This window comes from Limanda limanda, chromosome 16 (assembly GCF_963576545.1).
Source record: "Limanda limanda chromosome 16, fLimLim1.1, whole genome shotgun sequence".
NCBI classification, from domain to species: Eukaryota; Metazoa; Chordata; class Actinopteri; order Pleuronectiformes; family Pleuronectidae; genus Limanda; species Limanda limanda.
The window spans coordinates 15,654,692-15,668,183 of NC_083651.1; the positions used below are offsets into that span (position 1 = coordinate 15,654,692).

General features: G+C 42.0%; 1 protein-coding gene across 2 annotated transcripts in view; it reads left to right on the forward strand.

Moving 5' to 3' along the window:
- The window catches only part of zmp:0000001200 (dedicator of cytokinesis protein 9), a 74,661-nt gene that overhangs the window by 51,237 nt on the left and 9,932 nt on the right, over positions 1 to 13,492 (forward strand). For both annotated transcript variants that reach the window (XM_061089293.1, XM_061089295.1), the window contains exons 12-37: positions 147 to 359; positions 474 to 596; positions 789 to 871; positions 1,304 to 1,426; positions 1,687 to 1,766; positions 1,871 to 2,058; positions 2,568 to 2,633; positions 2,726 to 2,818; positions 2,999 to 3,122; positions 3,289 to 3,407; positions 3,943 to 4,032; positions 4,183 to 4,272; positions 5,499 to 5,614; positions 6,075 to 6,144; positions 6,344 to 6,469; positions 6,572 to 6,643; positions 7,617 to 7,763; positions 7,923 to 8,006; positions 8,128 to 8,239; positions 9,281 to 9,459; positions 9,590 to 9,706; positions 10,184 to 10,295; positions 10,398 to 10,531; positions 12,355 to 12,469; positions 12,585 to 12,651; positions 12,747 to 12,794. In XM_061089293.1, coding sequence (XP_060945276.1) covers positions 147 to 359; positions 474 to 596; positions 789 to 871; positions 1,304 to 1,426; positions 1,687 to 1,766; positions 1,871 to 2,058; positions 2,568 to 2,633; positions 2,726 to 2,818; positions 2,999 to 3,122; positions 3,289 to 3,407; positions 3,943 to 4,032; positions 4,183 to 4,272; positions 5,499 to 5,614; positions 6,075 to 6,144; positions 6,344 to 6,469; positions 6,572 to 6,643; positions 7,617 to 7,763; positions 7,923 to 8,006; positions 8,128 to 8,239; positions 9,281 to 9,459; positions 9,590 to 9,706; positions 10,184 to 10,295; positions 10,398 to 10,531; positions 12,355 to 12,469; positions 12,585 to 12,651; positions 12,747 to 12,794 — 2,891 coding nt within the window. The remainder of the gene's footprint in view (positions 1 to 146; positions 360 to 473; positions 597 to 788; positions 872 to 1,303; positions 1,427 to 1,686; positions 1,767 to 1,870; positions 2,059 to 2,567; positions 2,634 to 2,725; positions 2,819 to 2,998; positions 3,123 to 3,288; positions 3,408 to 3,942; positions 4,033 to 4,182; positions 4,273 to 5,498; positions 5,615 to 6,074; positions 6,145 to 6,343; positions 6,470 to 6,571; positions 6,644 to 7,616; positions 7,764 to 7,922; positions 8,007 to 8,127; positions 8,240 to 9,280; positions 9,460 to 9,589; positions 9,707 to 10,183; positions 10,296 to 10,397; positions 10,532 to 12,354; positions 12,470 to 12,584; positions 12,652 to 12,746; positions 12,795 to 13,492) is intronic.

The window sequence follows — 13,492 nt, forward strand, 5'->3', positions numbered from 1 at the left end:
AGTTTTACATCTAATGTAGTTTTGTTTAAACCGGGATCAAGAAAACACACTGTCAATTTTTTTATTTTATTAAATGCACAAGTCTCAATAATCCTCCTCATCTTCATCCTTCTTAATACAGAATTATTCTTCTATTTCCTCTCTAGGTGGAGCCCTTCTACGTCACTCTCTCACTGTTTGATATCCAGAATGGGAGGAAGATATCCTCTGACTTCCAGGTGGACTTGAACCACCCGTCTGTGCGGGGCTTGGTGCCCAGTAACATCAGCCAGTACATGAACGGAGGAGGGGACGCCCACCCTGAGGGGCCCCGGTTGGTCCATGGGGTGCCGGAGGCAGCCATGCAGTATCCCAAACAGGTGAACTATGTTTTTCACGTCACTAAAACATAGACATAATAAATTGTTTGCTTTTTTTGCAGTTCCACAACAGCACTTGTAAATTTGAACCAAAACATTTAAATCTGTCTGCAGGGGGTGTTCTCAGTAACATGTCCTCACCCAGATATCTTCCTGGTGGCTCGTATAGAGAAGGTGCTTCAGGGGGGAATCAACCACTGTGCTGAGCCGTACATGAAGAGTTCAGACTCCACCAAGGTACTGACCAACCTAAGAATTATCATCGCTTGCAAACGAACAGAGCGATTGCAGGACTGAGGGATTTTAGGAGTATCTCTGTGTAAATTTCAAGTGTGTGTGTAACTGTGTTAAGTCTGAGAACATGCTGAATACTCAATGTTACAAGTGTCTCTTTTTATGCTCCAAGTGTGTGCTCCTGTTTTTCACCAGGTTGCACAGAAGGTCCTGAAAAATGCCAAGCTGGCATGTAGCCGGTTAGGCCAGTACAAGATGCCTTTTGCCTGGGCAGCAAGGTAACGAGGCATTGACATTAATTGTGTTCTGTCCCAGAAATAGCAGGTGTCATTGTGCGATGATGAAAAGTCACATTTACCATGTGACTTTTCACAGTGTTTAATTTCAACATTGCAACCTATTGAAGTTTACTTCCTAATTAGTATATTCCATATTCTCTCACAATTATTCTCACAATAACTTTAATATTCTATTAACCTGTAATGTTCTTCATCAAATATTTTCTGTGTTTTTACAACTATCAGTTTACATTAAATAAGTTGTATTTATAAAGTAATTTAATGATTATTTTGAGTACAGTAATGAAACATTTGTGAGTTGTAGCACTCGACTGTGAATATTCTTTCTTTCGTCGGATAAAACATAATCTTTGGTGTATTTGTGTGCTGCTAAAGAGAAATGTTCCTGAATTGTCATTTTTTTCCTCACAGGCCTTTGTTCAAAGACGCTTCAGGGACACTTGACAAAAGTGCCCGTTTCTCAGCTCTGTACCGACAGGACAGCAACAAGCTGTCCAATGACGATATGCTCAAGCTGCTGGCTGACTTCAGAAAGTTAGTAATGTTTCTATGAGTGCACTCTGTTATAAATAGCTTGAGTAATCTTGCAGATTTCCTGGAAATTAAAGTATGGAAAATTTGTTCCTATAGCTTGGAAACCGCCTGTCATTTTTTGAAAGTAAAGACGTTTTGCTCACAGCTGTGAATGTGGTCATATACCATTTGTCCACGTCCAGGCTGTCTGCCTGTTTCTTATTCAGGCTTTGGTAGATGATCACAAAGGCTTAACCAGGGTTTATTTTTCCTTCCCTCAGGCCAGAGAAGATGGCCAAGCTGCCTGTTATCCTCGGAAATCTTGATGTTACCATCGACAGCGTAGCCCCTGACTTGACAAGTAAGTCGTCTAAGCTCGCTCCAAGCAGCCAATCAGACCCGACCGTCCAGTTGTCTGCAGCAGGCTGTTTATTTGGTCTCTCTCCCTCCTGCTTCTGTGTGTAGATTGTGTTACCTCATCCTACATTCCTGTGAAGCAGTTTGAAGTCGGCGAGAAGAACAGCGTCTTCTTTGAAGTGGAGGAGTTTGTGCCGTATATAGCCAAATGTTCTCAGCCTTTCACCATCTACAACAATCACCTCTACGTCTACCCGAAGCACTTGAAGTATGACGGCCAGAAGTCATTCGCAAAGGTAAATCACATGACTGCTGCACGTTATCATCAGAGCAGGAATTTTAATGATTGTTTCATTTGTTTTTCATTTTTTATACTCCCACGTTGGCGACACCCGGTGGCCAGACGCATGTTTGCGGGTTATCCGTCAGTCCCATTCTTGTGAATATCATATTATTTTTTCAAATTTGGTTCAAACGTTCACTTGGACTCAAAGATTAACTGATTGAAGGTCAAAGGTCATGGTGACCTTATGTTCTTGTGAACATTGATATATATTAGAAACTCATAGTAGTTTCTGATGGTTAGCAATTGGAGGTCAAGGTCACTGTGACCTCACAAAACAGCCCTGTGAACCTGTTATCTTCAGGATCCTTTCAAATTTAGCACAAATGTTCACTAAGACTCACAGATTAATAATTTTTTTGTAGTAGTAGAATGCGTAGACCTAACCTGCACTTGTTTGCCGAGGCATGGTATTTCTAATTTTCCTCAGTGTGACTAACTGGATCAACTCTGTGTCTTTAGGCTCGAAACATCGCTGTCTGCATTGAGTTCAAGGACTCCGATGAAGAAGAGGCTGTTTCACTGAAGGTAAACACACAAATGTGTCCTGGAGGAGCTCTAAAGTCCCAGAAGGAAAACCCCACCCGCTACAGGAACTAATCAGCTATTGTTTTCTACAGTGCATCTACGGTCGACCTGGAGGACCATTGTTTACCAAGAATGCCTTTGCTGCCGTCCTGCATCACCAGCACAACCCTGAATTTTATGATGAGGTAGGACACTGTGTGCAGGATGTTATTGGGATGTTTATTTGTGCGGTTTAAACTTTTACTATCTGTGTGTTTATGTGTCTTTTTTTTGCATCCTTTATTCCTGTTACGCACATTGAATGACCTCTGTTGGTTAATGTGTTATATAAATAAATTAATCTTGCTTTGCCTCATATCCATTAGTTCAAGATTGAGCTGCCAACGCAGCTCCATGAGAAACACCACCTGCTCTTTACCCTCTACCACGTCAGCTGTGAGAACAACAGCAAGGCCAGCACCAAAAAGAGAGAACTGGTTGAGACACAAGGTAAAAAAAACTGCAGCACCGAGTCTACACAGTTCACAACCTCTTTTTTAAAATTCATCTGTTTTTTCCATTTGACTGCTGCGTAGACAGTTGGGTGTGTTATTGATGTTTCTGGCTTGAAGCGTCAGACTGTTTGCTGACTAGCCTCTCCTCTGACTCCTCTCAGTGGGTTACGCCTGGCTCCCCTTGCTGAAGGACGGCCGGGTGATCATGAACGAGAGTCAGATCCCTGTGGCTGCCAACCTGCCGGCTGGATACCTCAGCAGTCAGGAGGGAGCTGGCAAGGTAGAGTGCATCGTCGAGTTGTGGAGCAGTAATGACTTGGCTTCATCTATTCAGAGTTTAAGTGTCTCTTTCTTTTTGAATCTCTCCCAGTACAGTAGAGCGCATACCTCCTCCAAGGCCCTATACTCCCCTCAAATTAAATCAAGCTGCACCAAATTACACCCTCACATAGATATCTGGCCCCTGAATAAACCTAATTGTTTTTTCCTCAATATCAATGAACTACTCTTTGGGAAAACAACACCCTCTCTCACATTAAAGTATGTGATAGATTCCCCCTCTGATCCAGATCTGCACAGTTTAATGCATTCTCCCTCCAAGTTACATGGTAATGTGTCCAGTAGTAATTGTGTATTCATGCTTAAATTCAAACAGGAGGTGACAAGTTTAGGTGAAAAAACATGTCAGGGCAACATCATATAAACTTGATAAAATATTATACCGAAAACATCTTCCGAGATTATGGTTTAATGGATGTAGTGCCTCATATTTCCCCTTTTGCTCACCCAAGTATTGTTTATCTGTTTTCTCACAGCATGGTTCAGGTCCTGAAGTCAAGTGGGTGGATGGAGGGAAGCCTTTGTTCAAGGTGTCTGCTCACCTTGTTTCCACTGTCTACACTCAGGTTGGTTTTAACATACACGCTGTAAAAGTCTCTTGATTTGTGTACGTCCTATGAAATCGAATGCGTCACATCTGAACTTGTGCTGTGATTTCATTATGAATAACCTACTGCGTTTTTAACATTTTATTTTTTTGTGTCTCAACGTTTCAGGATCAACATTTACACAACTTCTTTCATCACTGTCAGAGCGTCACGTCTGAAGCGCAGGTGCCAGGAGGAGAGCTGGTCAAATACCTGAAGGTAAAACAATGAGAATAAGATTATATTTCCCTCAGGATCAATAAAGTATCTATCTATCTATATAGAATGAGGAATGTTTTTTATGGAAACGGCTAAAGGAAACTTCATGATGATGATTTCTGTCCGCTTATAAACACGTTGATAACATTGATGACATATCATAAATTATTCTATCTATTGAATTTTTTGTAGGGATTTGATTTATATACAGTTCAGTGTTTCAGTGTCATATATTCATTAATTGTATGGGATTTATATACATTTGCTTGATATTCTTGATTTCTGACAAATGTGTAGTCTTTTCTTTACCCTTGGTTGGTGTCTTTTAGGTTTACTAACTGTGTAGTAATAGGAGTGCATAACACAAAGTCTATATATACTGAATGACTAATGTATAAACCGAGGATCTGGAGCTCAGTCCAAACACAATGACATCTGAAACTTTTCTGGATAACTGAAGGGAAAGTGTAGGCCTGTTCAACTTCACAGTTTTAAATTTCCAGCTAAAAGTAGTTCATACTCCCAGTCACACTTGGTTGATGCTGATTCACGTTCACCACTTTGTGCTGCATTTTGCCAACAGCCCATTCTTCTGGACAGTCTGTGCAGGGCTTTTTTCCATTGCCAATGATACACAACGTATTTATAGCTTACCAGCCAATATTAGTTTGATACCAGTAAGTCTGTCAGAAGTCTTTTCATAGCTGGCGTGATTGCTTTTCCATTTATTTTGTATTCTGCTGCAGCAGTAGCTCGGTTATTACTTTTTCCGCCTCTTGCCTTCTCTCCAGTCCATGGGAAACTCGCTTCACTGTTCCCATGGTGGACTTTGACATGGAAAGCCACACTTCCAGTGTATCTCTTGGGTTCTAGTAAAAACACAGCAGTGAACATGAACAATAGCTGGAGGGTGAAACCGCAGGTCAGCCGTGTCGAATGGACGCTCGCCAAATGACTTTGGCTGGGCTTTTGTTAGTTTCCTGCTCACAGGCAGGGATGCACGGGTACCGACTCTCTGCCATGTTCCAGACACTGGAGCAGATAGTGAGGGAGATTAACACAATGTGGTTCACTCGTGTCCTGATTAGTTTCCTCTCATGTAATTTATTATCCAACTTCTGTTCTCTTCTTTAAGGCGATAAAAGACACATTTATGCTTCTAACTGTGCATTACCTGTGTCACTGAACTCTTCGTAAACTTGTGCTTTTGATGTTTGCGTCGTCAGAGTCTGCACGCCATGGAGAGTCATGTGATGATCAAGTTCCTGCCCACCACCCTGAATCAGCTGTTCAGGGTGCTCACCAGCGCCACCCAAGAGGACGTGGCAGTCAACGTCACCAGGCAAGTGTCTCTGAAACCAACCACCACTTCAAATGAGTAATTTCATGTAAATATTGATAAACAAATTGATAAAGAATTAGAAATATCCAATTATAATATTTATTTAGTTGTTTAGCTGTTTTTTATATCCTGTACTTTGTATGTTGTATGTGTGCTGTAACGTGTGCATGAATAGAAAGGAAAAAAAGGACATTTATATAGGAAAACACCCCGGTCAGTATCGAATAACAAAAAAATAGTTTTCTTACGGTTACAGATATTTTATTTTTTTTCACAGTTCAGTTGATCCAACACATCTTTCAATTAGATTTTCTGGTGCACACAATCTTTGTAATAATGATCTTAATATAAACCAAAACGTGGATAGTGGTTTTACCTGAGAATATAAGTGCAAAGCTCTAATTTAGTCCATTCATGACTAAGTCCTCACTCGTGCTTTCCTTTGCTGTTGTTTCCTTAGAGTCATGATTCACATTGTTGCCCAGTGCCATGAGGAGGGATTGGAACATTATCTGAGATCATACGTGAAGGTAAAATTCTCATGCTCCTACGAAAATGAGACACCATCTTTGAGAAAAATGTATTTGACCTGTTCTTTGTTTGGTCCGTCTCCCATTTACACTTGAGCTTCCCTTTTCGGAGCTGTCAAGTCGTCCATCTTTATATAGATTATATGTGTCATGTTTGCCAATTGGAAGATAAACACGTCTCTCGCTGCGTCTCTTCCAGTTTGTATTCAAGACTGAGCCGTACACGTCGTCCACCACCCGGTTAGTGCACGAGGAGCTGGCCAAAGCCATGACCGCCATCCTGAAGCCTTCCACTGACTTCCTCACGAGCAACAAACTGCTGAAGGTAACATCTTTGTACAGTGTTAAAGGACGACACGGTGTGTAATTATATCTGACGTGTATATCGTCTGTTTCGTTCTCTGATTGATGTTTGTGTGCCCTGCAGTACTCCTGGTATTTCTTTGAAGCCTTGGGGAAGTCCATGGCTCAGTACCTGATTGAGAGCTGTAAAGTGAAGGTACGTCTGCCCCAACATGTGCGTTTGACTCACAAGTGTCTGCTTCATCACAGCTTAGCTTCCTCACTTGTGGCTCCCGACATGCCAAGTCTTGTGGACAGCCACAGCACCACAGTCAGAGTATCGTGTATCCGCGGCCTGTCCCACACAGCTGTGCAGTTTAATTGGCTGCATTTGTTCGTACCCCATAAACAACCACATCCCTGTGTTTAACCTCCACTGGCATCATGTGGAGGCCACAGCGGAAGCTCCAGATGAGTCGCTCACACCAGTCTGAAAAAACTCCATGAACCTCTGTTTCCTTTGAGGTTCTAGTTTCATTACTAGGCTGGTGATATTCTTTATCATGTTCTGTCAATATCAACAAATTCCATGGAAAGAGCAAACACTTAATATTATACTTTAGTCTGTCTCTACTCCACAAATTCAATGCACTGGCTCTGAGCACCAAGCCCATTCATTTCTACCGAAGATGTAAATCTTTAAAAAAATAGGGCACAACCCCTAATGAAACCACATTTAAATTCCCCAGATCCCATTTTAAATCCCATATATTGATAGGTAAAAATAATCAGACGAACACCTTATCATACAAGTGAAAGTGGTAGATTTGCCGCTTTGTCTGGATCCATTTTTGCCTTATCCTGCCTACAATCAAACAAACAACAAACAAATAAGTGGACAGGGGTGAGAGGTTATTTTATAGTATCAATTTGAAACGACATGAAATCATTTTTTTTTAACATTGAGGTAATAGTGCATATGTGTTTGTGCCTATTATCGGATGTACAGCAGCAGGACTGTGTGTGCCACTGACTGAAAATAAACTACAGTGCCCAGGTCCATATTAGTGAAGGACACTGGCAAAGATCAACTCTTTTTAATAATAAAAATAGATAATATCATCAACCCTATCCTAAAGGTAAGGTTTAAGTCGTGTGTTTAATACCAACATTCTGGTTATATCTCTCAGTTGTCCAGGAATCAGCGCTTCTCTGCATCTTTCCATCACACGGTGGAGACATTGGTCAACATGATGATGCCGCACATCACACAGAAGTACAAAGACAACCTTGATGCCGCCAGGAACGCCAACCACAGTCTGGCCGTCTTCATCAAGGTCAGGATCCACAGTTACGTCTTCAGGAAAACAGAGTGAATTCCAGTTAAAGCTAGAGATGTTTTTTTCCAGTGCAGTCAGTCCTGGTTAATGTAAATGTATAGATTTGTTTCTTGTTTGCTATAAATAATGAAAGAATCCTTCTCCTTCCCTCTGCAGCGTTGTATCAACCTGATGGACAGAGGCTTTGTGTTCAAGCAGATCAACAACTACATCAACGGTTTCATGCCTGGAGACCCAAAAGTACGTCAACACAACCAGTTACAAAATTCATTGAAACAAAACTGAAAAATCCGCCTGCATCCCAGTGCAGGAAATGTTGTGTTAAAGCTGCCTCACTTGTTTCTGCCGTTTGTCAACGCAGACGCTGTTTGAGTTCAAGTTTGAGTTCCTGCGTGTCGTGTGCAACCATGAGCACTACGTCCCCTTAAACCTGCCCATGCCGTTTGGAAAGGGAAGGATACTCAGATTTCAAGGTGAGAAGAAGATCCCATTTATCTGAGAGTCAAGTACAGAGTCTATTGTTGCTGTCTTTGAATTTACAGAAGGTACTGCTTCTTTTGTTGTGTGTTCCTCAACTAGATTTATTATCTCCATACGATACTCCAGTAGGTAGGTGCAAGTTGTGCTGCTTGTATGTCTTCTCCAAAAAGAACCAATTTCAACCAGACCAATAAGCCACCAGCAGAAAGTGGAAAATCCCTTCTGAAATCAGATTGAATCAGTCGTCTTCCATCTCTAATGTGAACTGGTTGATGTGAAATGATTTACATGGCACAGAAACATTATACCGTTAGATAAGACTTGGCTATTTGTGCAGATTTCTGAGTGTGAAGTCTGCGACTAGTGATGAGATTCTTCTCAGTACATGCTTGGAATGAAGGTTTGAAAAAGCCTTTGATTTGGTGTGCGTGTGTGTGTGTGTGTGTGTGCGCGCGTGTGCATGTGTGTGCTTATGGGATTGCCTTACTGGTCTCGATGCAGTTGGAAACCATCTGTGAACAGCTGCTGCCGTTCAATCACTCGCTTTAATCCTGTTTGTCTTTCTCCACACTGATCACTTGTGATGTGGAGGAGCAGCCTTCATGTGTTCCACACGAGACTCTAAGCTTCTCTGTATTTCTGCTTTTATTTTCCCTCATATAGTTACACTGAAATCAAAACAGTGAAACAAGTGGTGACGTGAAAATCACTTATTTCCAATGATTGTTTACATAGATTATTTACTCTGAAAACATTATAAATTGATTAAAGCTGCAGTGAATTTATAAAAACATTTTTCAAAGAAGTGTGTACTTTTACTTTATACAAAATTAATCAAACTCTTCAGGAAATTTAACTAAAAAAACAATCATGGACATGTTTTTGAAGAATCGATTTTTAATCCTGGCTACTTTTCTCGTGGGGGTTATAATAAGTTATCAATTTACAGTGCTCTCATTATTTAATACCATCTGTGATTCCTCTAACACAACAACTCATTCTCGTTCTTATCTCTTCTTCCTCCTCTTCCTCAGACCTTCAGCTGGATTACTCGCTGACAGACGACTTCTGTAAGAACCACTTCCTGGTCGGGCTGCTGCTCAGAGAGGTCGGTGCAGCTCTGCAGGAGTTCAGGGAGATTCGTCAGGTTTCCATCCAGGTGTTGAAGAACCTGATGGTCAAACACACGTTTGACGACCGCTACACCTCCAAGGTTAGTGGTGTCTTCGTACTGTAGCTCTGTCTCTCTGTCTGTGTGTGTCTGTCTGTGTGTGTGTGTGTGGGTGTGGGTGTGCGTGTGCGATCTTGAGCTATTATGCTGACTGGTTTGGTTTGTTTTCCAGAGCCAACAGGCCAGGATGGCCACCTTGTACTTGCCCTTGTTTGGTCTTCTCCAAGAGAACGTGAACAGGCTGAATGTGAAGGAAGTAACTCCCTTCACCATCAACCACTCCAACAATGTAAGGGCGCCATCTAGTGGCTTCTCCTGAAAACCATCCAAGCTTCACAAGGCCCAGACCCAAACCTACACAGTGCCCCAGACAAACATCACAACGCAAACTGTTAAAGTTTTAACGAAGGCTTCATCCTGCACCGGCCCTCCGCTTCATGTCGTCCCCTGGTCCTCTCCCCCTTTCAAGCTCAATTCTGTCCTGTCAAATAAAGGCCTGAAGCCCAAAAAATATCTTTAAAAAAATAATAACACGTTTTAGCATTTACCCATACATGTTTGTATAAAGTATAACACTTAAACATTTACCAACCTAAGATAGCAAGTTATGGATTACGGGTTAATTCCATCGTAAATGTCCCAATAACACTGGAAAACCTTTGATCAGGACTTTTAAACACACATAACATAAAGGACTTTTTATAAAAACATTCAGTGTTTAATGGGGATCTGTGTCTATTGATATCTTTCCCTGTTTTTCATTCAGAACGGAAGAGAAGATTCAATCTACACCAACGTGTTGATGACGCCTCCCAGGTCCAGCACCTTCCTGGACACCAGCTTACACAAAGATGTGTTTGGAGTCATCTCAGGCACCGGTGAGGGAGGAGGAGAAATGGGGCTGAAAATAAATATACTTTTGTTTTCATATTAATATAAAATTATATTTTTTATTTATTTACCTCTTTTTTTTTTTACAGCTTCCCCTCACACGTCATCTACCCCCAACATCAGCTCTGTGCGCCACGCGGACTCCCGCGGCTCCCTCATCAGCACCGACTCCACCAGCAGCCTGCATGAGAAGAGCATGGAAAAGGGAAACTCTCTGGAAAAGGTACATCCCAGAAAGAGCTGCAAGGTGCCTGAATATTAAACTTCCTGTAACATGCATTTATAATTTTACATTTGACCATGCCTGAGGCTTACACCACACCTCCCCCTGTGCCACAGAAAGTCACTCCTTGTTAACATGTACCATTAACTCCCTCCACCTTCCCCGTACGGCTGGTCGTGGCAGACGGAGAAGCTCGTACGGAGACGCTCTGTCAACCTCCTGCGTTTCTTTACGGAGGAGCTCTCCCTGCAGACAAAGCGTGTCACCGTGGACTTCTCCCTGCTCTCTGTCCCCTGTGTTTTACACAGCACCCTGCACCCCAACGTTTCACTCCAAGTACAAAAACGCCACCTTCCTTCACCCAGTCGCGCTCCCTCCTCGGATTCTCTCCTCTGGGCTTGTGAAAGTGTGTGTGTGTGTGTGAGAGTGTGTCCTTGACTCTGAGCCCTGTCTCTACCCGATGGTTCTCAGGCTTTTTGCTTGTTCTCTGGTGCCGTAAATCAGGCGCGCTGCACCACAGGGCCGCACAGGGTTTGTCTCTGCTCAGTTTCCAGATGTTAATGTCGAGCATGCATGCGTACGGGACTTCTCGCTTTTCAGCTCCTCTCATGTGTGCAGTGTCATTTTTCACCTCCACAGATAAACAGCTTCTGTGAAGAAGCCCATTAACACAAGGATTGTATTTTCTCTGTCCCTGCTGCCGTTTGTTTCATCTTCTGTTTTGACTTGTGAGGTGAGATGGCATTTATCACAACATATACGTGTAGAACAAGAAATAGGGAATGTAAAGTGGTGTAAATGACACATGGTACAATCTCTCTATTTAAGATGTTAAAAAGACACACATGAAAATACAAAAATTAATTGAACTACAGCTTCACAATTTCTGTCCAGCTTTTTGGGAAAAACTAACTTTAGCCTCAAGGCCTCATTCTACATTTAAAACACCCAATAAAAAGCCTAAGCCAGAGCCTTGTGATTTCCATGAAGTCATCCCAAGCAACTTTCATGGTCTAGACTAAGTGCTGGCAGGGGAAGATGCTTGGTATATAGCCAACCCCTTTGCTGTGGTGTTACTCCACTGCAGAGGAATTACCACTTGCAGTCCGTGCACCACAAATAGAACGTGTGTGGCTCGCGTGGCTTCGCCGCTGTAATTTCAGATCTTCATAGATCTCACGCTAATCACGTCATTGTACTGTAAATCAGCAAAGTATGCAGTTTTTTTCTATGTGTTTTTTAACCTAACAAAGCGTCTCCAACACATATAAAGACTCAGTTTTCTTGATTTAGACCCTGTTCAGACCTGGTATTATCGTCCGTCCTGAGAGATCCGATCACAAGTGGACAGTGTTAAGTCTGTTCACTCCTGATTGTGTCTCCTGTGACCACTTGTTCAGACCTGTACTTAGCGCTGACCACTTCTAATCTGATCACTCAGGATGGATTTTAATAGCAGGTCTGAATGGGGGCTTTGATCAATGACCACTAACACATATCAATCAAGCCGACTTTATTAATATAGCACTTTTCATAGGAACAAAAAGTAACAGAAAATGTTTTTAAAAAGACCAGAATTAAAATGAAGAGACGAGAAATAAATAGAAAGATGTATATACAAAAATGAAATAGAGAGAGAATAGTATTTAAGTGCCTATAGTGCATTAAAAGGAACGTAATCTGAACATGATAAAGTTTAGCACACAGAAATCGTTGTGCTAAATGCCCCTTGTCTTTACTGTACTTGGGTTTGTTTCAAGGCAGAATGAGCTTGACAGCATTATGTATATTTGATCATGTCTCTGTCCCTCTCTGTCCGTCAGAACCAGACTCCCTCCACCCTGGGCAGCCCCCTGCTGCGATGTGACAAACTGGACCAGGCGGAGATCAAGAGCCTCCTCATGTGTTTCTTACATGTGCTTAAAAGCATGTCTGAGGGTAAAAAAAAACCACCATCTTTCTCTCAGCTGTCTGCGTGAGACTTAAACACTGTGTTCACTCCCAGCCAAGGAAACCTCACTGTCCTCACAATGTCAACCACTGTCTCCTCCAGATGCTCTGTTCACTTACTGGAACAAGGCCTCATCTGCCGAGCTAATGGACTTCTTCACTCTAGTCGAGTAAGACGTCTTGACATTTCCATCGTGCACAGTGACATCGTGAGTGACGATGAAAAATGTATCCTGACCAATTCCCAACTTGTCTTCCCTCTCAGAGTTTGCCTCCATCAGTTCAGATACATGGGGAAGAGATACATCGCAAGGTAATTCTGGTGTTGCATGGTTACAATTGTTTATACTCTTTTTACTTTTAGTTTATATGTGGTTGAATTTTTTGATCAGAGATTTCCGACCGCTGGTTCAGTGGTTTCCAAACTAATTTGTCCAAACTCCCCGTAACAGATGAACACAAGTAACACTCTAATGACACCACAAATGTTCTCACAGTGTTGTCAATTATATAAACATGAAAGACTACGTTTTTTTTCCCACTGTACATTAATTGTCGATTCAACTTAAAGCTCTATATGACAGGACTGTAGCTACTTGTTGACTTTTTGTCGAGAGTAAAATATGATCTGTGATTGTTGAATTGGATTGTAGTTTCAGCACAGTTATTCATTTTAGTAATTAAAACGTATCCCAACACTCATAGTTTAGTCTCTCTCTAATGTGTTGGGAGCTCTGGCCTCGGCTCCCAGGGGCCTTTGGGTGTTCTCTCACTCTAACTTCTCACCACTGTTTCTATCTCTATTCACCAAAATGCTGGCAAGTTTAACATAATGACATAAAACCTGGCTCCTGCCCCCTCCTGCTTGGGTAAGCCTGAAGGTGGAACTGACTTTGTCAAACCAGCTGCATGAAATAATTCTCTCTAAACTCCCATGCAGCCTCTTTCTGACATGCATGGCTTGGGCTGTAACTCACTGCTTTGATGCTGCTGTGCCACTTTTATAGTTTA